The sequence below is a fragment of the Balaenoptera ricei genome, chromosome 13 (assembly GCF_028023285.1).
Source record: "Balaenoptera ricei isolate mBalRic1 chromosome 13, mBalRic1.hap2, whole genome shotgun sequence".
Classification (NCBI taxonomy): Eukaryota; Metazoa; Chordata; class Mammalia; order Artiodactyla; family Balaenopteridae; genus Balaenoptera; species Balaenoptera ricei.
In genome coordinates this window covers 82,321,908-82,347,928 of record NC_082651.1, presented here as the reverse complement: position 1 = coordinate 82,347,928, position 26,021 = coordinate 82,321,908, and the positions used below count along the sequence as shown (strand labels likewise).

The window sequence follows — 26,021 nt, the reverse complement described above, 5'->3', positions numbered from 1 at the left end:
TTGCATCTTCCCATACATAGAAAAGCGCTAAATACCTTAACTTGAGATATCTGGTTTCCTTTAACAATAATCTTTTGACATTCCCAACTACCTGCAAAACTCCTGTTTATCCTGGCTCCTCCCAGCGCCTCCTCGGAGCAGTTTCTCAGAGTTATCTGAAACTCTGTCTCCCGGGCTGCAGTCCTCATTTTGCCCCAAATAAAACTTAACTCGCAACTCTCACGTTGTGCATTTTTTAAAGTCAACAGTTGATCCTTTCATCCTCTCTATTCTACAGATGAGAAAAATGGGGCCTGCAGAAGTTAAGCAATTTCTCTAAAGTTGAGAGCCAAGTAGCAAAATCAGTATTTGAACACAAGCTATGGGACTTGTGACCAAGTGCTTAACTATTGTGTGTCACCATCTTACTCAGAAGTATGTGACAAATTGACTCTTGATCTGTGTGTGTGTGTGTGTGTGTGTGTGTGTGTGTACAGCCTTAATGTTGATCCATTTTTGTTATGTGTCACTTTGTTTATTCGGTCTCAGTTACTTAGAGTCAAGCATTAAACTAAAAGAAGATTTCTCAGAGCCCGGTTTGGTTTTCAGGCAGAGCTGGGTACCCGGGCCTGTTTTACAGACCCTAGAGAACCAGCCTGCTTTCTTGGAAGGCAGCCTCAGGAACTGGGCTGTTTGTATTTGCAGACTTGAAAAGCTGGAGAACGAGGTCAAGACCAGTCAGGACAAATTTGAAGAGATCACCATGAAGTGGGAGGAGGGCAAACAGAAGAGAATCCCCCAGGAGCTGTGGGAAATGCTCAACGCCCAGCAGGTGCACTGCGCTGGGCTGATAGAAGATAAGAACAAGCTGATCAGCGAGTTACAGCAGGCAAGAGCCTGGCCCCCGGTCCTGGCTGCCGGGGATGGAGCTGGGGGATGTTAGCTTCTCCTGAATGGAGAAAGGCGGAGGCTTTACTTCATTACCCAGAATGCGATATAGCTCAGGCAATACACTTTTTTTTTTTTTAAGAATGGAGATTTCCTTTTTTTTTTTTTTTAAATTTTATTTATTTATTTATTTATTTATGGCTGTGTTGGGTCTTCGTTTCTGTGCGAGGGCTTTCTCTAGTTGCAGCAAGTGGGGGCCACTCTTCATCGCGGTGCGTGGGCCTCTCACTATCGCGGCCTCTCTTGTTGCGGAGCACGGGCTCCAGACGCTCAGGCTCAGTAGCTGTGGCTCACGGGCCTAGTTGCTCCGCGGCATGTGGGATCCTCCCAGACCAGGGCTCGAACCCGCGTCCCCTGCATTGGCAGGCAGACTCTCAACCACTGTGCCACCAGGGAAGCCCCAATACACTTTTTCAAAATTTATTTTTTATTGAAGTATGGTTGAATTACAATGTTGTGTTAATTACTGCTGTACAGCAAAGTGACTCAGTTATACATATATATACATTCTCTTTCATGTTCTTTTCCATTATGGCTTATCACAGGATATTGAATATAGTTCCCCGTGCTATACAGTAGGACCTTGTTGTGTCAGGCAATACACTTTTAACCAGAAGAAAAAGCTTTGTACTCATTTTAGAATTATTGGCTACCTAATAGAAAGATGTCTTGTCGTAGCAAATGCTGTTTCAGGTTTTATGTGCTTAGTCAAGGAATGGAACTTAGGCTGCAGTAGATGTTTTCCCATGTTGGAACACGGGAAATTCATTGCTTGGCTGGAGCACCCTGGGCTTTCTGGGAGGCTGCAGGGAGATTTGCAGCAAGTAGTCATCGAGGGGTCTGATCCTGTGCTGCTCGTTGAGGCTTTGCCCCGAGCTGAGCCCATGGCCTCCAGACACCGTGCTTCTCCCAGGCCCTCCCAGCCTTTCCCAAGCACCTTCCCTTTGTGCAGTTATAATTCCTAGTGCGTGATGCTGATGGGAGGGGTCCCCCCCACCCCGGGGTGAGGCGTGGCTGGCAACTTCTGGCTTCTGTCTCAGTTGATGACCAACGTTTGACATGCTCTTCTCTAGGAGTTAAAAGCCAAAGATGACCAGTACGTGAAGGATTTGAAGAAACAGTCGGGTGACATCTGCCTGCTCCTGGAGAGGATGGAAGAACAGGTGAAAAATGTGATGAAAACCTTTCGCCAGGAGCTCCAACACATCGAGGTGATGGCATGCGAGAGAGCTGCCCTCTGCCCCTGGGAGGCCCCTGGGAGGAGTCCCCTGGGAGGTGGCTGCCTGTGGCCTAACCACCCAGGGAGGGCCCCCAGACGTCTTGGTCCTCTCATTGCTGTCTCTGCTGTAGCGTTTCATTCACTTACTTATTGATACATTCACTCCTCCAACAAATATGCAAGTGTCTACTAAATGGCAAGCACTGTGCCAGGGGCTGGTGATACAACCACGGACAAAGTCCTGGATGAAGCCTGTTTTCTAGCAGGAGACAGCTAGACAATAGAGATAAATTACTAAGTATATAATTTGACAGGTGTGATAAGCACTTGGAAAGAAAATAAAAGAGGGGTAAGAGGTGTGGAGGAGGGAGATTAGTGCTCCAGAAGCAACAGGCATTTGTGAGCCATTTATTTGATGTGTTTACGACAGTCAGGGATGGAGGGAGAGGAAAGGGGCGTGCGAAACAGGATCCAGGAACCAATATTCTGGATTTGAATGAAATGTTAAGGATTGAGATCGAGACAGACATTTCCAAAATGGAAGAGAGCCAAGAGGTGGGGGCCTGTCTCTTTGGAGTATTACAGACTCATTTCTGCATTCCTGAGTCTACCCCATCCCCTGTTCTGTGAGCTCCATGCTGCCTTTGCTTCATGGGAACCCCAGCCATAGCAATGCTCTAACCCGACTCCCGGCTGAAGACATGCCGGGGTTGGCCCTGTGACTGCAAGACGCTGACCTTTCCTCAGCTTCCTGCTTCGCTTATCCAGTTGACACAGGACAGCTGGCACGTTTCCTCTTACAGTCTGTGTGAAGCATAGATTTCATAACACTTTCCATGCAACTCATTCCACAGTCCTTTGGTTGCATGAAACTTGGCAAGTCTGCATTTGGATTTGACTTTGTGGGTGGCAATGTGGCGCTGGTGCTGTTGTCTGAGATTTCTTTGATGCTGTGGGACCTGCCTAATTAAAACAGACACAAGAGCCTTTTTCCTTCTTGATCGCAGAAAGCATTTGAGGTGGAGCGAGAGGAGCTGCTGACCAACAATAAGAAGAAATGGGAGCAGGCCCTGCAGGCTCACAATGCCAAAGAGGTCAAGGGGCGGCCGATGGGGGAGGCGGTGGGGTGTCAAGGGTGGTCCATAGGGTCTGGGGTGATTCCTCTTGTGGCTGAATTTGCTAGCCTTTTTGGACCTTGGGGAGGATTGCCGTGGCCAACATCCCTGACTGCACCTGCCAGTTAACCAGTGGGGACTGCAGATGGCGCCCTCTTGTGGTGGTGGTCAGTACCACCCGTGCAGCCCGCTGTGGTTTCCACAGTCCTCCCACTCTCTACTTCATTTCCTGGGTATCTCCCCCAACCATGGCTATTTGCTGCCCACAAAGCTGTTTTAAGACACATTTTAAAGGGTGTGGGGTTATCGCTTTGTTTCAGAGATGTAAAGAACAAAGAAATAATATGACCAAGATCCACTGGGTATTTTTTTTTTAGAAATACAAATGTCTGACTGCAGGGTCTGCCTTCCTCTTAGAGTTTCTGGAGTAGAACCCCGTTAGGCAATACAAGCCATAGCCTGGGAGTTCAAAGCCTTGGGGCACAGGGGTTCTGAGGGCAGACAGACTCCCTCCAGAGTCGGAACAGGGATGGGACCTGCCTTTCCCCTTGTCTCCCTGTGCCTTCAGCTGGAGTATCTTATGAACCGCATCAAGAAAGTGGAGGACCACGAGAAGCAGCTCAACGAGCAGAGGATCTGGGACTGCGAAGAGTACAACACGATCAAGATCAAGCTGGAGCAGGACGTGCAGGTGTGACTTGTTCCTCCCCCAGAGCATCTGGGCTGCTCAGCAGATGGAGAGCACCTGTGACTGTCTCTCCCTTAGCCTCCACCCATAATATTCTAGAGCTAGTCCAACCACCCATAATATTCTAGAGCTAGTCCAACCACCCATAATATTCTAGAGCTAGTCCAACCACCCATAATATTCTAGAGCTAGTCCAACCACCCATAATATTCTAGAGCTAGTCCAACCACCCATAATATTCTAGAGCTAGTCCAACCACCCATAATATTCTAGAGCTAGTCCATTGAACCAGTACTTACATGTTATCTGCTCTCTTTTAAATGATTGTATTTGAAGGAGCTCATGTACAGGATACACGTGGAGGAATGCTTTCTTTAATAAACCAGTGGAAAACTGCCAAGATGCTGAAGGGGTCTGGAAACCATGGCACGTGAGGGATCATTGAGAGAATTGTGCATTTTCGCGGGGTGAAGGGAAAATGTCCCTAGGGTCAGGTAGGCCACATGTGTCACATGGCCAGTGCTAGGACAGCCACCATCCAATGGATGTCTACCGTCTCCCAGACACTTAACACACAGTATCTCTAATCCTCACAGTCACGTGAAGGGGAGAAATCACTAATGGCATTTTATACACAAGGAAACTGAGGCTCAGAGACAAGGCTACTTATCTGGTAAATGGTAAGCCCTGGATTGAAACCCAGTTCTGTGTGCCTCAGTAGCCTGTATCCTTCCCAACATTCCAAACAGCCCCGTGACTGATGGTTGAACGTAGCAGTAAGGCAGGTTCTGACTCACCATCAGAAGGAACCTCCTCAGAGTTAGAACTGTCTAATACAGAAAAGGGTCATCCCACAGAACAAAGAGTCCTTTATCTCATAAAGTATTCAGAGGCTGAATGACTATGTCTGTCTTCAGTGTAGAAGAAGGATTCCTGCAGTGGGAAGGAGGTTAGATTTTTCTGGTTTCTAAAGTTCTTTCCAAACCTAGGATTCTGTATTTCAACATCGGTTAAAAAAAAGAAAAATCATCCCTAATTATATTTAGATGTAATGTAATTGTGTCTTAATATTCAAGCATGTTCATGTTCTATTCATTTCAGTCTTTATCTAAAAAAACATGTTAGATTAAAGCTTTTCCACATAGCCTTTGGTAGAATTTCAGGTCTTAACTCGTCCTGTAGCTTTATATAACGAGGTTAAATTAAAAAACCCCGTTAGCGAATTCCCTGGCTGTCCAGTGGTTAGGACTTGGCACTCTCACTGCCGTGGCCTTGGGTTCAGTCCCTGGTCGGGGAACCAGGATCCCGCAAGCCACAAGGCAAGGCCTAAAAAAAAACAACCCCCACCCCCAAACCCTATTAGATTACAAATATTTTTCCAGTTGAGAATTTTCTTGAGCCTTTCTTATATTAATGTCATGGAGCTGAGCATTAGACAAAGAACAGTAGAAGTCTGTAAGAAAGCAGCAGTTATCTTGATTCTACGATCATTTATATAACAAAAGTACATAGTGTTGGCCTCAAACAGTGAAATAATGGAACCTCATGTTCTTTTTTGTTTTGTTTTTCCTTTTGTGGTAAAGACCTTTAATACAAGATCTACCCTCGTAGCAAATTTTTAAATATACAGTACAGTATTGTTAATCATAAGCCCTCTGTTGTACATTTCCAGAATTCATTCATCTTGCATAACTGAAACTTTGTACCCTTTGACCAATACCTCCTCGTCTTCCCTTCCTCCAGCCCCTGGCAGCCCCTCCTAGCAAATTCTACTCTCTGCTTCTAGGAGTTTGATTATTTTAGATCCTACATGTAAGTGAGATCATGCAATATTTGTCTTTCTGTGTCTGGCTTATTTCACTTAACATAACGTCCTGCATGTCCATTTATGTTACTACAAATGGCAGGATTTCCTTTTTCTTTGAAAGGCTGAATAATATGCCATTGTATATATATACCACTTTTTAAAAATCCATTAGTCCTTCATTGGACATTTAGGTTGTTTCTATATCTTGGCTACTGTGAATAATGCTACAGTGAATGTGGGAGTGCAGATACCTCTTCAAGATCAATTTTTTTGGGTATATATCCAGAAGTGGGATTACTGGATTAAATGGTAGTTCTATTTTTAATTTTTTGAGGAACCTCCGTATTGTTTCCATAGCAGCTGCACCAATTTGCATTCCCACCAGCAGCACAGAAGGGTTCTCTTTTCTCCACATCCTTGCCAACACTTGCTGTCCTTTGTTTTTTGATAAACAGCCATGCTAATAGGTGTGAGGTGATATCTCACTGTGGTTTTGATTTGCATTTCCCTGATGATTAGTGATGAGCATCTTTTCATGTGCCTGTTGGCCACCTGCATGTCTTCTTTGGAGAAATGGCTATTCAGGTCCTTTGCCCATTTTCTCACTGAGTATTTTTTTGCTATTGAGCTGTAGGAGTGGAACCTCATGTTCTTAATCCAATGTTCAAATGCTTGAACGAAGCCAAAATATTCTGGGACATGGGGAGATTATAGAGGTTAGGGGGTAAGACCAGGGAGGTGAGGGGCAGAGAGGCAGGTAGCCTGGGAGACCTGGCTTTCCTGGCTCCCCCTGTGTGGATGGACTAACAGTGGAGTGTGGGTATGCAGGAGGCTGGCAGATGGAGATTCTCAGAGTGGGAAAGCGTGTGCTGTTCCTCTGTGTAACAGTTCCTTCCTGTGTTAGAGTTGAGTATACTGTACCACACTCCACCCTTTAGCTGGGAAAAGGTAATCAAATCAGGGATCACCCATATTGCAATATGTGGAATATTTTAGTAGACTGAACTTTATCATAGTGCCTTTGAGCTGTATTCACTAGATAGTGAAGTTAAATAACGTCGATTTTTGTCAAAAAGATAACGGCATGCAGCTCAATTCCTAACACTAATTCATAGCACTGTGTCAGTTCTAAAATATGGAACTAAAATTTTTGCAAACCACAAAAATACAAAGGATCCAATACACATAGATATGGTTTGATAGGTGAAGCATAAGAAGTAAAAATAAGGAGATGCACTTTTCAAGTGCTTACTGCTAGCAAGGTCACACTAGCAATGAATGAAGATTTTACCACTGCTGCCCACCACCCCAAAATAAAACTGCTAGAAACACTTAGTTCTTGATGCAGGAAGCAAATGGTTTTTATTTTTAGGCCTTACCTGCTCATTTAAAATTGTGAAATGGTTTAGTTCAACTTTAATACCAGAATATTCATCACAAAAAGTTAAATACAAGTTATTTATTTAACAAGTATTGTGAACTTACATGGTGCAAAGCATAAAAATAAATAAGATACAATTTCTGTCCTTAAGGAATTTACAATCTTTTGAGCAAGAAAGCAAGCTACATAAATAGTATAAATGGTATAAAAGAGTGAGCAACAGGGAAGAAAAGGGTAAGCAAGAGTGTGGGATGGAGAGTCTGCAGTTCCAAATGGAATCCAGGGGTTCCCTCCCATCCCCACGGGGTTGAGATCGGTGATAAAGAGGCTCAGTGGCGTCTTTAGAATCAGCTGAGAAGGCCAGAGGGAAAGGCTGTTCTAAATTTCCATTCTGCTGGGGCAGTACTGGCTACCGGGGGCATCAGCCTGGGGTAGGAGATGGCTCCGGAAAGCAGCTTCCTTGCTCCTACTGCCCCAGGAAAAAGAGGGGAAGGGAGGTGCGATCAACACCTGGAGTACCTGAAACTTTGAAGGATTTTCGTGGCAGGTTAGATTGTAATCTTTATAAATTTTCCCCCCAAACTAACCATGGTGTTTTGCCATTAGTCTTGGGAACACGGAGTACAACTTTGCAAAATACCTTTGGATAATTGAATAATAAGCACAAGCATTTAACAAGATCGATTACAATTTTTCTGGTATTAAAAATATCTAAACTTTATTTTATTTAACATCTTTATTGGAGTATAATTGCTTTACATTGTTGTGTTAGTTTCTGCTGTATAACAAAGTGTATCAGCTATACATATACATATATCCCCATATCTCCTCCCTCTTGCGTCTCCCTCCCTCCCATCCTCCCTATCCCACCCCTCTAGGTGGTCACAGAGCACCGAGCTGATCTCCCCGTGCGATGCAGCTGCTTCCCACTAGCTCTCTATTTTACATTTGGTAGTGTATATATGTCCATGCTACTCTCTCACTTCAGATTACAATTTTTTAATATGAAACTATATTCAGTGTATGACAATCAATCAAGGACAGCTACATATTGAGACTAAAACCTGTGACAATTAACAATAGAGTCACCGGTACTAAAATTATCACGAGCAGAAGGTGTTGCAAACAAATAACGAGTAACAGAATTCGTGTAATCGCCTGGTGTAGACGCTGAACTGCAAGAGGCAGGAGACTGCGATTAGTTCTGTAAATTCATCAACTGCACTGCCAGTCACCCCTAAGTGGCATCAGGAACGTGAAGCCCCCTGTGGTGGTCTTGGGACAGAGCGGAGGTGAAGGGAGGGCTGATCTGTGATCTGTGTGTACGTTGCATTGCTCGTTCCTCCGGGCGTCAGTTCCCTAAGAGCATTAGCAAATGTTTTCAACAAGAGGAAATAAAATCGGCGAATAAAATTCAACTGCGCGCACAAGCAGAACGCTGTGAATTAAAACAGTCAGGTGACGGATTATAATTATTATATATATATTTGTCTATAAAATCAGCTCAGCTTTAAGGTCTTTCTTTCAGGCCACATCGAGTGGCTGGTTAGCTCAGTTGGTTAGGGTGTGGTGCTAATAAGTTCCTTCAGGTCACAAAGAAAAAGACATGGCCTAATCACTTTTGTTCAGAGTTTTGTAAACTGTGTTCAGCTAGGTGAAATATTGGTGGTGGTTTCACAAAACCAACAAAAAAAGTGATGCCAGTGATATTTTTTTCCTTTCAAGATGTGTTATGTAGGAAAAATAGAGTCCATTTACATAATTCTTATTATGTAATAATCTGCCTTTCGAATGAATTTGACACGAGAATTCATATGGTAGGGCTCGCATTTATAACTCATGTGCTCTTGCTGTGTTATAAGTATAAAAACTGTTCTATGGCCCAGTAAGTTTGGGAAATTCTGTCTTAGTGACAGGGGCTGGTTGCAAAGCTCTAGGAAGAAGGAGGTCCCCGGACACGGTCAGAGCAGGCACTCAGGCACTCAGGGTCATGGGGCTCCTGGGTGCCTCCGTCCCAGCAAAGCCTAGAACTCATTTACTGTCATTCCAAATCCAGAGCAGCTCTGGAGACCCTCCTTCTCTGTGAGTGTTCACCCTTTCTCAGATTGTCGCCATCCAACAAGGAGCTTTTCTATTGGACTTCTGTGCCAAGCCACGTTGACCAGTGGCCTCCCTGGTGTCCAGGGCTGGTCACACTTGAAGCAGTGGGCTGGTTTCGTTTGGAGCATGGTGGCATAAATCATCATGACTTTGTAGGAAGAATTGCTGAGAGTCCCTTTCCCCACTTGGCACTCACAGTCATCCCTAGAAGGGTCCAGGGCCCAGAGCAGTGGCTCAGGCTGTGACCACCCCAGATAATTGCACTTGAGCTGAGGCTGTGCCTTCAGAACCTTCCATAGGCTCTTTGGGATAATATTCAAGTCAGGAATTTCTTTTTTTTAAAATTTTATTTATTTATTTATTTATCCATTTATGGCTGTGTTGGGTCTTCGTTTCTGTGCGAGGGCTTTCTCTAGTTGCGGCAAGCGGGGGCCACTCTTCATCGCGGTGCGCGGGCCTCTCACTATCGCGGCCTCTCTTGTTGCGGAGCACAGGCTCCAGACGCGCAGGCTCAGCAATTGTGACTCACGGGCCTAGTCTCTCCGCAGCATGTGAGATTTTCCCAGACCAGTGCTCCAACCCATGTCCCCTGCGTTGGCAGGCAGATTCTCAACAACTGTGCCACCAGGGAAGCCCTCAAGTCAGGAATCTCTAAATTAAACTTTAATCATGCTCAGGAGGAGTGGGGTGCGGCTCCCGACAGCTCCCTGCCCAAGGGCTGGGCCTGCCCTGCACGGTGCTGAGAGCTGATGGGGCGGGGAAGCGGGCACTTGCACACGGCCAGCGGGGCGTGAACTGTTAATTGCTTTGTGGAGAGCCTTTGAACTTCACTTCTGAGAACCTACCTTAAGGAAATAAACAAAATACCCCCAAAATTTTAAATGTAATTCTTCCCACCATTATTTTGTAATATTGAAGATTATCAAAACAATATAAATGTATTTATACATTTATAAATGTATATACTGTAGGGAAATGGTAAAACATTGTGGTATATGGTAAACATAAATATTTCCTATAGGGTAAATTAAAATATAAAAATATGCACCATTAAAATTATATTAATAAAACTTGATTGGCATGGAAAATTCTTAAGTTGTAATATTAAAGGAGAAAAGTGGGATATAAAATTGTAGGTATAGTTGAATCTCAATTATGTAAGGAACACTGGAAAGAAACAGGCCAATATGTCAACAGAAATTGCCTTTGGGAGGTGGAATTATGGGTAGTTTTTCTTTCCCCTTCTCCTATGTCTCCTTCTTTATCCTTTACTGTACTTTCTGTGTTTCCTACAATGAGCAAATATTACTTTGACAATGAGGAAAAGTTTTTACAAAGAAAAGCATGTAACTAGAAAAAAGTAAATAAAAATTTGCCTGAAAGTAGAGAAATTGAGAGGTACAATCAGTTATCATCCTGGTGACCGAGATGGTTCTTCACTGACCACCTGTTAAAGAAGAGATAGAACAGGCCTTCTGTTCTGAAGGAGATGTTCAATTCTTGTCCCATAATGGAAATTTAAAAATCTCTGGGGTAGCTAAGCAGATCCTCGTGACTAATTCCCTCAGTTACAGTGTGGGGATCACCGACTCCACATGGAAGGTGGGAATGACTCACCCTCTGATGGTGGGTGATCGCCTTTGTTCTCCTGTTTATCACCTCCTGGCCACTTCTGCTCCTTGAGGATGACCCAGAGCAGTCTGGAATCTCTTCCTTCCTCTGCTGATTCCTTGGCGAGGGTCTGTAGTCGAGTGGAGGGAGATGGGAAGGAGGCCTGAAACAGTGTGGTATGTGGCATGTCACATGGCTGCCTTACCCAGATCTGATTGTACTTAATTGCATCTTCCATTCCTGCACCTCCATTCGAGAAAGGCAGGAGCGAGCCAATGTGTATTTGCCCTGTTCCAGCCTTGCCCCTCCCTAATCCTTTTCACCAGCTGCGGAAGGATCTTTCTACCCTGAGCAACTAGTAATTCCACTCTTCCCCCTAACGTCTTAGTGGCGCTCCTTTGCCTTCAAGGATAAAGCGATAGATTCCTAGCTCTGTCAGGCCCCTGCTGCTCTGTCAGCCTCATCTCTACCATTCCCTCCCTGCTTCATACCTCATGTCCTAAACTGCTTGTGGTTTCCCCAAAGCACCTGGCTTTCCCTTGCCTCTCTAGACCTCTCTCCCCTCCACCCGAGTAACTCCTACTCATTCCCCAGGCCTCAGACACGCGAATGCCATCTTTTCAGGGACGCCTGCCCTGCCCTCAAGGCCCGGGAGAACCCTCCTCTCATTGGTCCCACACCTGTGCTTACCCTGATCTTGCTTCTTGTCACCAGTGCTTGTTCATCTGTCCCTCTCCTAGGCAGGGAAGGACTGGGCCTTTTTCACCAGTGTTCTCCCAGCAACACCTAGAAAAGCATCAGACATATAATAGGCACTCAATAAATATTTGCTGAATGAATGAATACAACTAATGATGATCCAAATAGTAAGGGTGGTTACCTCTATCCTCCTTTAAAATGAACACGGTTTGCTAAACACTGACATTGACAACCGGAAGGTCAGAGCGGGGACATTGCAGTTTTTTTGTGGCCATGTTAACTTTTATGGTTTTTCTAGTGGGGCTGCTTGTTCTCTAAAGGGTCTGGAGCAGAGCATGAGAGGTAGCTGTACTTGAACTGGGCTCTAACTCTGATCTCTCTTAGACTTTATGCAGGTAGGCTTTAGCTTGCACTTGAATGATTTGTATTTTTTCTGGTTGACCTTTAGTTTGCCTCTAATGATACATTTTCTAAGAATTCAGGTGGAGACACTTGTCCCTAAGGTTCCTCTGGTACGACTCCAGAACAAACGGCCAGGGACCCTCATGCATAATAAATTGTACCAGGGCCAATTAGGATTATTTCTTTAAACTTTAACTTTAGATTCTTGAGCAACAGCTTCAGCAAATGAAAGCAACATATCAGCTAAACCAAGAGAAGTTAGAGTACAACTTCCAGGTGCTGAAGAAGAGAGATGAAGAAAGCACAGTGATTAAATCCCAGCAGAAGAGGAAGATCAACTGGTAAGCTAGCATGCAGAGCGTCTTCGTTCTGGGCCCTTCTGTGCTGAAAAGAGGGATGGGTATGTACTCTTTCGTAGGAGTAGAAACTGTTAAAAATATAACCAATTCTTATTAAAAGAATTTTTTTTTTTTTGGGAAAACAGAATACATTCAACTGGTTCTACCCTCACCCCACCCCAAAAAGAGTTTACAGCAAAAAGTCTGTCTCCCATCCCTCCTTTATCTGGGTCCTCTGTCCCACCTCTGTGACCATTATTCATTTCTTTTGTTTTGTCCAGAATTTCCTCACGCACGTACAAGCAAACACAAATAGTCTCATCCCCTTCTGCTTTTACACAAATGATAGCATTCTATGCACACTGTTCTATGTCTTGAAGATGTTTCCATACCAGTTCGTAGAGAAGGTTCACATTATTTCTTAAGCTGCCTCGTATTCCGCTGCATAGACATGCTAGGATTTACTTGACCAGTCCCACACTGATGCACATTTCGATGGCTTCTAATCTCTTGCTGTTGCAAATAATGCCAACATAAGTACTTATGTCAATGTGTCACTTCTCATGTGTGCCCGGTTATCTGGATAATAAATTCTCAACTTGTAATTACAGAAGCAGTACATGTGCATTATAGAAAATTAGAAAATACCACAAATGAAAGTGAGATAAAAACATAAAAATACCATATTCCTCCTACCAGAGATCAAGTGTATCTCTTTATCTCCCTCTCTCTCTCTATATAGATAGATATAGATATGACATCATACTGCAACTATTGTTTTGCAATCTGCCTTTTTTTAAAGTCAGTAACCTCTACCTTTCCATTTCAGTAAATTTCATTTCATCGAAATATCTGGATCACATTCATATTTCCCTAGTTGTCCAAAGATATCCTTTACAGTAGGTTTATCCAAATTAGCATCTCATCTAGGTCCAGGCATTGCATCAGGTTGTTAAACTAAGTTCCTTAAGTCTCTCTGATCTATGAGATCCCCCGATCTCTCCACCTGCCAACCTCCTTTTTACATGATACTTATATACTTATTGTATCCTCTTCTCTTGATGTATGTGTGTGTGTGTGTGGTGTGGAGCCAGTTATTTGCTCAAACGTCTGAGCCAGTTATCTTACAGAATGTCTCATTTTCTGGATATGAAAATAGGGATGATCAGTGAGTTTTAGAAACCTTCTTATTATTTCAGAATAATGCCTAAGAGGGGAATTTTTATTTTTATTTATTTGGCCGCGTTGGGTCTTCATTGCTGCACGCAGGCTTTCTCTAGCTGCGGCGAGCGGGGGCTACTCTTCATTGCGGTGTGCGGGCTTCTCATTGCGGTGGCTTCTCTTGTTGAGGAGCACGGGCTCTAGGCACACGGGCTTCAGTAGTTGCAGCATGTGGGCTCAGTATTTGCGGCATGTGGGCCCTAGAGAGCTCAGGCTCCAGTAGTTGTGGCTCGTGGGCTCTAAAGTGCAGGCTTAGTAGTCGTGGTGCATGGGCTTACTTGTCCCACAGCCTGTGGGATCTTCCCGGACCAGGATCGAACCCGTGTCCCCTGAACTGGCAGGCGGATTCTTAACCTCTGCGCCACCAGGGAAGTCCCTAGAATTTTTAAACTGAAACTTTGTCAGTCCTCAAACCTTCCTGTTCCTGTGTAAGTGAGGCACTGACATAAGATGTCTGTTGAGGAGCGCAAAGTCTGAAGTCTGTTCTTGGGTCTAAAAACCATGCCTGTGTATTTCACGGGACAAGTTTCTATATACAGAGCTCCTATTAGCAGTGAGCCAGGCATTGGTGGCCTGATTGTGTTCATGGTGCTCTGGGCAGGTCATAGCTGTCTCTCCTGGTGCTGGAACCTTTAACCACTCCCCACTCCTGCAAGCCAGGTTCCCCTGGCACCCTGTGTGAAACTCTTCTGTAGCACTATTCACACAGTTCTGTAATTAATGTTTGTCTTTGTCTCTGGCTGGACTGATAGTGCTTTGGACTCAGACATATCCTTGTATTCATCTTGGTATTCAAACATATCCTTGGCACAAAAGAGACCTTTCATGTTTGATGAATGAATGAGTGAATGAATGAATGAGTTATTGGACTCGTTAACAGTATCAGCTCTTTCGGGATGGGGGACTCATATATCATAGGCTTGTGATGCAGTTTTACTTTTTTCCTTTCTGTTTTCCTTGTTTCAGAAGTTGAGGTAGGTTATTTAAATCTGTGAGTCAGCAGTAGGTGTGGACCCTGACAAGTGCTGTGCCCAGGAAGATTCAGTCACATTGTTGAATAAGAGGCTACCTCTTGGTGGGTTTGGGCTTATGGATTGTTTTAAATGCATTTAGTTCTGGATGATCCCATTACCTCCTGTTGTTTGCGTTTCCTTGATCACAGCTGGAGCTGTGTTTGGGGAAATATCTGGGAGGGTTCCCCCCCCTCCCGCCCCTCCCGCACCTTCCACAAGTCTGAGCCTAGATTTAGATAGTAGATAAGAGGAACATACACTGCAGCTTCTATTCAGCTGCAGACTAACTTTTTTTTTCCTCTTCAACCCAGCCTTCATGATGTACTTAACAATCTGAGATCAAAATATAACAAGCAGGTGAAGCAGTTTCAGGAGGAGAACCAGTCCCTAACCTCAGACTACAAACGCCTTGTGATGCAATTCAAGGAGATGCAGAAAGCCATGAGGTATTTCAGGGACGTGGGTCCCAAGGCTTGTGCCCTAGGATAGAGGTTGCAGGGGTAGAGCTGGTAGTGGCGGTGATTTCACCAGACTTTGATATCACCTGCTTCTTGGGAGCTGGACCAGGGCATCAGAGAATCCTTTGTGCTGTCTTTCCTGTCCCTTTACTTGCGTGTCACCTGCCTTGTTCTCACAGGTGAGAATCAGGGGCTCAGGGATTGGGCCAGGCCCAGGATTTCCCACAGCTCTGCCTCGGTTCTTGCCCTGCTGCTAATTGGGGGTGGGGACGGGGGCTGGGCTGGCACTGGAATCAGCTGGCCACGGTCAATAACTCTCCTTCACAGGCATTTCGCTCTCATTGATGACAAGCAGTTTCGGGAGATTTGGCTGATGAATGAAGAGGAGGTAAAAGATCTGATAAACAGAGCCTTTGATGTAGACAGGATCATCCATACCCATCACCTGGGGCTCCCCTGGACAGCACCTGACTTCTGGTTCCTGAAGAATGTGGGACCAATTTCTCAGCAGCAGCAGAAGTCGGCCACACAAATCTTAGAGGAAGTGCTGATGGAAGCAGGTGACTGGAACAGAGTCATAGCATCTTCGAGCTGGAGTGGAGGGGCCCTCTGAGAACATTGGGTCAACGCATTCCTTTTACAGATAAGGGAACTGAAGGCAGTTCCCTTATCTGGGGGATAAGATTTCATAGCTTAAGAGGTCCAGAGAGCATGATTGGTTGATATGACTTTTAAGTTTCCTCTAATTTATAGCTTTACCTTCTCCCCTGTATTATAAACTGGTAGTTAGATCTAGAAGCTTGATCAGATTCAAGTTCACTTTATTTTTGCTATATACACTGTTGCCTACCTCCATTGGGATAAACTGATGCCAAGTTGTCTCCCTTTGTGATGTTAGCAACCATTGATAACCATTGTCTAAGATCCATTAACTGCATTAGGGATTGCAAAACGGAGTTCTAAGTTCTATCATTCTGCCTTCATTTATTAGCTGGAACCCTTCTGAAAAGAGAATCTTCTACCCATCAGCTATTTGCTACCCTGAGATGCAGTTTGTACAGGAAAAGCAGGATAGTGCTTAGTCTTTTTTCTGTTTACTAGTCTTCAGAATAAATAGGTTAGGGCTCTAGCATCTTCTAAAGGTGACCAATGAGGTTTTATTTAAAATTTTCCTTATGAACACATGGGTTTAAACAAATGTGATGTTTCGGTTTACTACAGATATCATCCTTACTAATGCTCAACTTATTCCATCTTTGGCCAGTGGGAGTCTTTTCATGTCGGCTTCTGGGTCCTTTCGACACAACCCCAGCAGTCTTTGATAGCTTCATGGCTTTCCAGAATGACCAGATGTTCCAGGCTCACATTATGCTTTTCCTGCTTCAAGTCTGGAATCAGCCGTTCCTCCAAGGAGACTTGGTCCTTTTAAATAGGGAATGGCATTTTGAGACCATAGTCTGGGTGCTGGAGGGCTCACTGTTTTGATTGGTCATTGTTTCCAGGCCTTCTCAGTGGATGAGCCGAGGGTATAGGATTATGTTTTAAAGATAAACATAAAATAAATCATGTATTTATGATACATGATTTATTTTCTCTTTAAAACATAATCCTAATACTTCCTAATCATCAGGATGCCAGAATTTTTTACTTAACCTTATCAAAGTGTATCTCCTTTCTCCTAACTTGAAAATCCTGGTACTCAGTGCCTTCAAAATAATTACTCATATACTTTTTTACAGGACCACAAAATCGTCTCAGAATAAAAGAGCAACCCTACCACTAACAAATGATTACTAAAAAGAGTTTAAACTTTTTTTGCAGTTCTTTTTGTTCTTAGGATACAACCTACTAGGGATGTACAGACAGATTACTGTCTTTTAAAATCACTTGGAATGGTTTCTATGTGGTTATGTGGTTTCACACTTAGGTCTTTTTGTTTCATTTTAGTTTTGATTGTTAGTGATTGCTCTTTTACAATTTAATTTTGTTTTATAATTATGTAAAATATTTACATGTTTCCAAAGTCAAATGTACAAAACAAGTTATACTCAATAAAGTATAGCTTTTATCCTCTTTTGTCCCTCTCCTATAGGTAACTATTTAATAATTTATGGTTTATCCTTCTGTTACTTTTTAAAATTATAAACAAATGTGTATATCTTTATATAAACCCATTTTTAGGTAAATGAGAACATATGCTTTTCTCCACCTTGCTTTCCTCACATACAGTATATCCTGGAGATGAGTCTATACTAGGAAGAAGAAATACTCTTCATTGCTTTTTTATCTGGTGCTCTATTGTGTGGTTGGGCTATAATTATTCAAATAGTCCTCTGTTGATGGTTATTTGGGATATTTCAAGTTTTCTTTGCGTTTTTGCTATTATAATATTGCTGTAATACATAGCTTTGTGCATTTGTGTTTTCATGTTTTTGCCTGTGAATTGTTGGGATATTTCCCTAGAAGTAGGATCACTGGATCAAAGGGTAGATGCCTCTGTAATTTTTCTGGGTATTGCTCTATAGGGATGGTACCATTTTGCATTCCACCTGCAATTTGCTATCTTGTACTTTTCAAAATCTTTTCATATATATTATCTTGTTTTACCTTTTGAGCAAGTAGTAAAACCTGGGCAGTACAATGATTTTTATTACTATTTTCAGATGAGGGATGTATAGCATAAAACACTTAAAATTTTAATTAAGAAAAATTTTGGCTCTTGCTATCAGCTGCCAGTTCTTGTTGATATTATTATTCTGTGAGGCAGCTACTTTTCCTGCATTTTCATGGGCTGCTTCTAATCTTCTACAGGTTTAGAAACCATATGGTGGATGTGTTAGATTTATCTCCAAAATAATAAATAGGTTCATGGTCTCCCTACCACTTCCTGGTCAAGGCTGGATTTTGAGTATGATGTTTCCAGGTAGATGAAATTGGTAAGAGTGAGGCTTTATAAGCTGGCCAAGAGCGGCAGAATTCTCCAGATAGTCTCTTATTTCGACCCCCAACCTCCCTTTTTGTTTTCCCCGCATGATAGGCTTTCTTCAGCTAAAGAAACTTGCTAGTGCCTTAAAGAGGCCTTTTAAGGCATAAATTTTCTCAAGGAAAGCCGTTTGACTGTTCCTCAAAGTGAACCAGGCCAAAGAGTCACCTTCTCTTTCTCTCTCTCTCTCTCTCCTCTCTATGCCCCTCTGCAGAAGAGGAGGGGGCAGAGGAGGCCGCCTCAGAACCAGAGTCTTACCTGGACCTGCCGAAGCAAGTTTCAGCGAAAACTACCAGGAAGATCCTGATGCTCCTGTGTGACGAGTCGGTGAGCCTGGGCTCCTGGAGGGTGGCTTTGCCCACTTTCTGCCCGTCTCGAGGGCTGCTTTTGATGACACTGGACGGGCCAGAGGTGGTCTGGAGGCAGGAGTGGACCGGCCCTCAGGATGGTGCTGGGGGCGGCCCCTGGGCTTCGTGGGGTCGCGGAGAGGCTGTCGTGCTCCTGAGCTGGCCTGGCTGGTCAACAGGTCCTACCTTAGTGGTCAGCAAGCCCGTCCCAGGCCAGCCAACGGGCTCCTGCTGATTAAAAAAAAAAAGCCAAACAATTGCTCATCTGCGAGAGAAAGGGCCCCAGTCTCGCCTACGTGCATCCACCTGACGAGTAGCGTGGCCACAACCGACGGTGACCTTTCTCTGGGAGCTGAGTCTGCAATTACTCTGGGGATGTTAGGCCTTGGATATCTTCACTGTATATTAGCAAAACCCACTGGGCTTGGTGTAAAGGCCTCGTTGGAGCTGGTTCAGCTAGAAGTCTTATTGTACCCAAACAGAATTGGTGTTTATGCAGATTTTCATTTCCGAGATGGGAAGGAGGTGGCACGAAGATTGGCAGGCTCCAGTCTACTTGGGACAGTTGGGACAGTTCTTGGGCACGAGGGGGGGCTCCTGCCACCGAGGGCAGCTCCAGCTGAAGGCGGCGGCTGGCGGGTGCTCCCCTCCGTCCGCAGGCTTGCTGCCAGTGGCCACCCCTCCAAGGAGCCCTCCCCCCGGCGTTGTTCCCACTCCGAGCGGGCACCCAGTCTTCTCCCCCCTCACCCCCCCACTTGACGTGCACCGTGTTCTGCTCTGGTGTCTCCATCTCCCCCCGGCCCTCCTCTCCTCCAGCTCACTGCCTGCCACTGTGTCCGGTAGATGTCTGGGGACTAGCGTTTGCGTGAAGCGACGTGGGCGGGGGGGAACGGGACTGGATCGCGTCTGGACTGCGGCGGGGAGCTCAGGTGTTCGCCCCATGGCTTGCGGGCGAGGTGAGTCCGCACCCGTCTGCAGTGCGGGGAACTCAGTCCACCGTGAGGATCGGCTTTGTCTCTGGGAAGGGCTCTTAGGCATCCCGGGAAGGCCTTCCTCCGAGGGCCCTGCTGCCCAGTGTGTCAGCCCTGGGCTTCTGCTCTGTGGAGTCGTCCCTGGCTAGTTACCCAGACGGGGGATGCGGGGCCTGGGACTTGTCCTGAACCCTGTCTCTGACTGGAGATGTCATCTCCCTTCTCCTCAGGGTTTCCTCGTAGAGCGCAAGCTGCTGAGCCTTCTCCTGCCTCTGGATAAGAGCGAGTGTTACCTGCTGAAGCTGGACGCCATCTTCTCAGTGAGTCCCCCCAGGGCTGGGTGGGTGAGGGTCCTGGGGTAAAGACAGCCCCCTGGCTTTTCCAGCATTGCCTCAGCCCAGGAGTAGATGCGGGGCTCCCGGGGCTTCCCCGGCTCCCTGTCACATCCTTCCCTTCACCTGTTTTCCATGCATGAATTGGCCTCAGAGTTGCATCGATGTCTCCCATCCCACCCCTTCCTCTGTCAGTTCCTCTCTCATGGCCCGGCTCTCAGCCGTAGGCTCTCCCCTCCGCCCCTCAACTTGATGTGGGTTCAGCCCCGTTAGCATTCTCGTGCCCGCCAGGCCTGTATGGAGCTGTTCCTGACCTGACGTTGGTCCTCTGTTCTGATGTGCATGTCCAGATTCACTGAGCTTTCCGGGCTTGAATGGCCTGTACTCTGGGCCATGGCAGGCGCTGGGGCTGCTGAGGGGAGCGAGGCCCCTGCTCTCGGAGCTGAGGGCCTGTTGACTCCTGGAGCCATGGGCGGAGGGGGTGCTTTTTGACGTGGTATTTGAGCAATCATTCTATTTTTCCCTCAGGCCCTTGGAATTGAAAGTGAGGATGACTTGTACAAACTGGTAAACTTCTTCCTCAAATACCAAGCTCATCATTCACCTCCCAGCCAGGTAAGGTGACGTGTAATAAAAAAGAGAGCATTTAAAATTCTCCTGGAAGCCCCCAGAGGGCATTGCTGCCTTTGAATAATACTTCTGGAGAAATAGTGAGGGTTTTGTGTCAAGGATAGCTAACTCAGCATTTCCCTTGTTAGTATTACTTTTTGTCTTTGTAAAGGGAGGGCTGGCTGGCGATGAGATGCTGTTCTTCTACTGAGGCCCAAGGAGTCTCTTCCAGGGCCTTCCCTCAAAGCCAGGCCTCAGTCACATGAGACCTGGGCTCACCAAGTTCTGAATATTTTGATCCGTAGCACTTTCCTGCAAAGCAGGGCCCATTTTTAATACCTATCTTGATTGTAATTGACTATTTTGAGGAAGTCATCATGTTAAAAATATTATAAAATTTTAATATAAAAATTAAAACTTGAAATAAAAAATGTTTTTAGTATTGTTAGCCCCAGGGTGAGTATCCTGATATGCTTCCAGAAAGAGTTGGCTGAGTGGACAAAACACAGAAGCCATTTAAAAAAAAAAAGGACATATTTGACTGCATTAAAAAAATTCTGTAGAGCAAAAAATCACTATAAGCATAGTTAAGATACAGATGACAGTGGGGGGAAATATTTTTAATTCATATCACAGTTAAGGGCTAATTTCCTTACTATATAAAGAACTCTCATAAACCAATAAGAAAACGACCCACAAGTCAATGGAACAGACAAGGGATATGAACGAACACCTCCTAGAAGAGGCAATAAGGTAACTTTTAGGGACTAGGGCCGCGGCAGCCATCGCTCTTTGCAGTTCAGTGTCAGAGTGAGTAGGGCCAACGCCAAGCAAGGAATTGTGTTCTCTCCAATCGCAGACCCTATAAGATTTGGCTATGTCCTTCATATTTGACTGGATTTACAGTGGTTTCATCAGTATGCTACAGTTTTTAGGATTATATAAGAAAACTGGTAAATTGGTATTTCTTGGATTGAATAATGTGGGAAAAACAACATTGCTACACATGCTAAAAGATGACGGACTTGGACAACATGTCCCAAAGTTACATCCCACTTCAGAAGAACTAACCATTGCTGGCATGACCTTTACAACTTTTGATCTGGGTGGACATGTTCAAACTCGAAGAGTGTGGAAAAACTACCTTCCTGCTATCAACGGCATTGTATTTCTGGTAGATTGTGTAGACCATGAAAGGCTGTTAGAATCAAAAGAAGAACTTGATTCACTAATGACAGATGAAACTGTTGCTAATGTGCCTATACTGATTCTTGGGAATAAGATTGACAGACCTGAAGCCATCAGTGAAGAGAGGTTGTGAGAGATGTTTGGTTTATATGGTCAGACAACAGGAAAGGGCAATGTGTCTCTGAAAGAACTGAATGCCCGGCCCTTTGAAGTTTTCATGTGTAGTGTGCTCAAAAGACAAGGAAAAAAAAAAAAAAAAAAGACAAGGCTATGGAGAAGGCTTCCGCTGGATGGCGCAGTACATTGATTAACACCAGCCCTCATCGGTTCAGGGTCTCACCATTCAAGCCTACTCAGAGATTTGATCACTCAACATGCATAACATGAATTCGATAGACTTTTGTTGGTTAGAAAACAGATGTTTTTTAGATTATTAATATTTTATCAACCTAATTTGAGTTAGAATTGAAAACTGATTCTAGTAAGCTTGAATATCACAATGTTAGCTTTCTAATTCCATAAAAATAATTAGTTTCTACAGTTTATAATCTGACATTACCCCCAGCACCATTTTTAAAGAACAACTTTCCAGACTACATTTGAAGCATTTTTTACCAATATGAAACTACAAATGTAAACCATATTTAAAAGTTCATCATGTTTAATTTTTTATGTACTTTTTTGGAACTAGTTTTTAAATTTTAGATTATGTGTCCATCTATCTTAAGTGAACAGATAATAATTAGCTTATTGATGATTGCATGATGCCTTACAATTTTCATTATTTTTTCTTATGCAAACGTCATGCAATAAAGCAAACCCTAATATGTGGCATCCTTGTTGGGCAAATGTTTCATTTTAATGTGCCTTATCTGGCTAGTATGCTCTGAAATTTTGCATGTTTAATATAATCTATATGAGGGGGTATCTGGGAAAGGAGATTGCTTCAGAATATTTAGAACAATGTCTAAGTTCCTAGAGGCTTTTGCATTTTCCAGGAGACAAGTTGTGTTTGGTTGTACCTTATACCACATTTATCTCTGAATCATGTGTATTTTTATCTGTAACACTACCATTACCAGTGCTGATGGGGTCCATGTCCTAGGCCCTGTGGGATCGGCCTTCTGCAGAAAAACACAGCTTCTGGTACGACCCAAGGTTAATTTTTGGTTTGATAGGCCCATTCCAGTTGTCTGATTCTGAAGTGCTCCGGCTTACTGGCGCCCGGTTTGGCGTTCTGTGCCTCTTCACCAAAAGTAGTGACAGGCAGCAGTCTCCCCACATTTAGAGGTACTCCCCAGTCTCTTTATACTTAATGGTACTCTCCAGGGCAAACGACAAGTAGGGTCTTGTGCGCAGTTTCATCGTGGAGACCTGCATCTGAGGAAAAAGAGCCTATTCTGCTTCATTTGTCACTGAGATGTTTGGGGATTTTGCTCCTATCCTACAGCTCTTTTGCATTTTTGGCATATTTTATTTCTTGGTGGAAAGAAAATGAATCCATATATTTAATTTTATTTTTTTTTAGTTATTCTCAGCTAGCTCTCACTTTATAGCACGAAAGGCTTTTGTTTTTAGACACAGTGCTTGCCACGTGATAGTGTCTGCAAGCCTCATTGATAGACTTTCTAATAAGATTTTAGTTAGCTTTTTGAAGCATTTTAATTTCCTAAGAAATTGAGTTCTTTTTTTCCATATGTCGGAGATTCCCATAATTAGCTGAAAGACAAGTGCCAAATATTTATTTTTAAAGACTGTCAAGCTTAAGATTTCCTCTCTTTGTCATAAACCAAGGTTTTATAGTATATTTAACCAATTCCATTGAGAATAGATTGCTCCAATTCCATCAAGAGTGATTTTAATATCAGAATTAGTGTTTTCTCTAGCTACTGTCCAAATCAGAGTTACTGTAGTCCCTTCTGTCATCAATAATGTAATATATGAAGCAAATAAGGATTGAAGGACATGCCTGGAAGCAATTACCAGTTAGCTAAACCAACAAGGTCATTTCACCATGACATTTGGTTTTAGGAATTCACCTGGTCTATTTCACTTTCAGCTTCCTTCTAAACGAAAATAAAAAAGCTTTCTCCCTGCCTAGAAACATCAGTAGCACCATGGGAAAAGTAGCAAATGATATTTCAGCCTCTTGGTTTATTCTGCCAGATATGTTTAAAGTACTCATTTTTAATGTCTTGCCTAAACAGAATTAAGCCTTATTAAAAGTAACTGCTTCTTGTAGTTGGTATCTTTTCAATATTTACAGGGACATGCCTTTCTTCAAGTATTTCCTAGTATCTATTGTGATAATTGAGAAGTTAATTATTTGTGTTATAAATTGGTATAAAGGAAAAAGCTTACTGGTTTCTCTAGAGGGGATTTGCTTTCTGGTACAAAATATCTTGTTTCAGAACTCTCATTCTAGGTCTGTCAGTGGGATCAAAGGAACAAAGTCACCTTGTGGACCACAGCTAAACTGTGGATATTTTCCCAATGATGTAAGAGTCTTATGGCCTGAACCTCTGGAAATGAATCTGTACTTTCCTGCCAGCTTGAGGGAGATGGGCCTCAGTGTTCCCCAGCCATTGGGCTTACCATCTAGCTCTGAGATCTCCTCAGAGCATATACACTGAGTCACTGCTTCCTTCAGAAGAAGCAAGTTAAGAGAATACCAAGAAGCAGTAAAAGCACATGGGGAAAACATATACTCCGTATGTGCCTGTGCAAGTGTGTACATTTGCTGAGTATTTTTTGGGTAAATGGTAGTATTGGGGACATAGGTTAATTTTGTTCCTCCCACTGTAAAGTGTGAAAATGTAATTAACACTATTGTATACAAGCTAAGATTGGATTCCATATAAATCAGGAAGTGTTCAAAAGATGTTTTAAAATCTTAAGTCCAAAACTCTAAAAATAGAGGGCCTCAGCTGGCTTTTATATTTTTAAAGAAGAGATTCTTAACCTCACACCTGTTTCAATGACTGCTGTTAATTATAGTTTTGTGTAACTGTTTAAATTGATGGATTCCAGTTTATCTTCGTGAATTTTTAGATCGAAGATTATAGCATTTTTAAAAATTGGGGCACAGATATTTCCTAAAGCATATGAAAAAATATTCTTCACCATTGGCTTAGTTGACCCAGTATCCTTGAGTGCCAAAGAAGTATGAATTCAGATATTGCCTGCATAGATCTAAATTTTAGTTTTGTGTGCCTGTGTACATATACAGATTTACTGTGGTTTACAACGTATACACAGAACGTTGTTTCTTTTCTTTAGTTTTCAACTGGCTCACACTTCTGTGTGGTGCTTTCCAGCACATAAGCTACTTATAAATCATTAAAATAGAGTAATAGCTGTGATAATAGTGTTTCTTGCCTTCTGCAAAATGATTTGATTAACCCAACATTTTCACAAGTTCCATCGTTAAAAACAGAATACCTCTAGTTGACATGATTTGAGAGTTTCAGGAGACAGGTTTACATTTTCTGAAACTGTACTTGGCATGTGACTCAACGTGGCATTTCAGTCTTATTAGTCACTTACATGACTGAAGTTTGCAAGGCTTCTATTGCCAAATAAATTTTGACCAGAGTACATTGAAAATAGCTAATATAAAAGGAAGTCTCTCAGAAAATCTTGTGTTGATTTTATTTAGAGTATATTGTTTGGATTTTTTTTTTTCTGGCCATGCCATGCGGCATGCGGGATCTTAGTTCCCCGACCAGGAATCACCATGTCCCCTGCGTTGGAATCATGGAGACTGCCAGGGAAGTCCCTGTTTGGATCATTTGAAACATATGTAAAAGTTGGTGAAGCTTCAAAAAGTCTCCAAGAGAGCATGAGAAAAATAGAGATTAGCAGATATAAATTTCTGGGTGCAAAATTAATAGGGAATTAAAGGTTTTCTATAAAACTTTAAATTTTTTTTTTTTTTTTTTTTTGGTAATAGTTAAGAGTTCAGAAAACAGTATATCTTCAATTAAGGACTAAATTCTCAAAGCTCCATATTGATGTTTCTGGTCATTTCCATCATTGTCCTTTTGAAATGCAAATTAGTGCTTTTAACCAAAAAAAAAAAAAGAAAGAAAGAAAGAAAGAAAGAAAGAAAGATAAAGAGAAAAAAGAAAAGAAAGAGAACAAGCTCTTAGAAATATAGGACTGTGCCTCTATGTAAAGTGATTGGGATTTTGTTAAAACCATGTTTCTACTCCTGAACCCTGTAACCATTCCCCCTCACATACCCCCAGCCCACACCTGGATAAAAATATCCCTGAGTATAAAGGGAATCTACAGAGTCTACTGAAGATGCAGTTTTGAACTAGCTAATTTTTGTCCTCATAATTTAGAACATTAAGTAGCTAATATATTTAATACCTCTGATTGATTGTTCCAGGCTTTGACCACACTTTCAAACAGAATCCAAAGTAATCACAGTAAAGTAAGCAAATTTATTCAAAGTAAACTTTGTTTCAGGAGTGCCCCCACCCCAAATAGATTTTAGGACAGAAATGGGAAAGGTTTTTGAGTTATTTCATGCAGAATTATTATCTGTGGAAAAGCCGCACTGGAGTGGATGAATTCTTCTTCAGCGTGTATTTTAAATGAAGCA

General features: G+C 43.2%; 1 protein-coding gene and 1 pseudogene across 7 annotated transcripts in view; both read left to right on the top strand.

The window, feature by feature from the left end:
- DRC1 (dynein regulatory complex subunit 1) overlaps positions 1-26,021 on the top strand; it is a 51,224-nt gene that overhangs the window by 18,047 nt on the left and 7,156 nt on the right. For 5 of the 7 annotated variants that reach the window (XM_059893427.1, XM_059893423.1, XM_059893429.1 and 2 more), the window contains 10 exons: positions 685-868; positions 2,001-2,138; positions 3,154-3,240; positions 3,830-3,952; positions 12,151-12,290; positions 14,833-14,967; positions 15,307-15,539; positions 18,177-18,289; positions 19,511-19,600; positions 20,141-20,227. In XM_059893427.1, coding sequence (XP_059749410.1) covers positions 685-868; positions 2,001-2,138; positions 3,154-3,240; positions 3,830-3,952; positions 12,151-12,290; positions 14,833-14,967; positions 15,307-15,539; positions 18,177-18,289; positions 19,511-19,600; positions 20,141-20,227 — 1,330 coding nt within the window. The remainder of the gene's footprint in view (positions 1-684; positions 869-2,000; positions 2,139-3,153; positions 3,241-3,829; positions 3,953-12,150; positions 12,291-14,832; positions 14,968-15,306; positions 15,540-18,176; positions 18,290-19,510; positions 19,601-20,140; positions 20,228-26,021) is intronic. The other 2 variants (XM_059893424.1, XM_059893428.1) reach the window with 2 other exon arrangements.
- LOC132347081 (GTP-binding protein SAR1b-like) lies at positions 20,973-21,720 on the top strand (annotated as a pseudogene).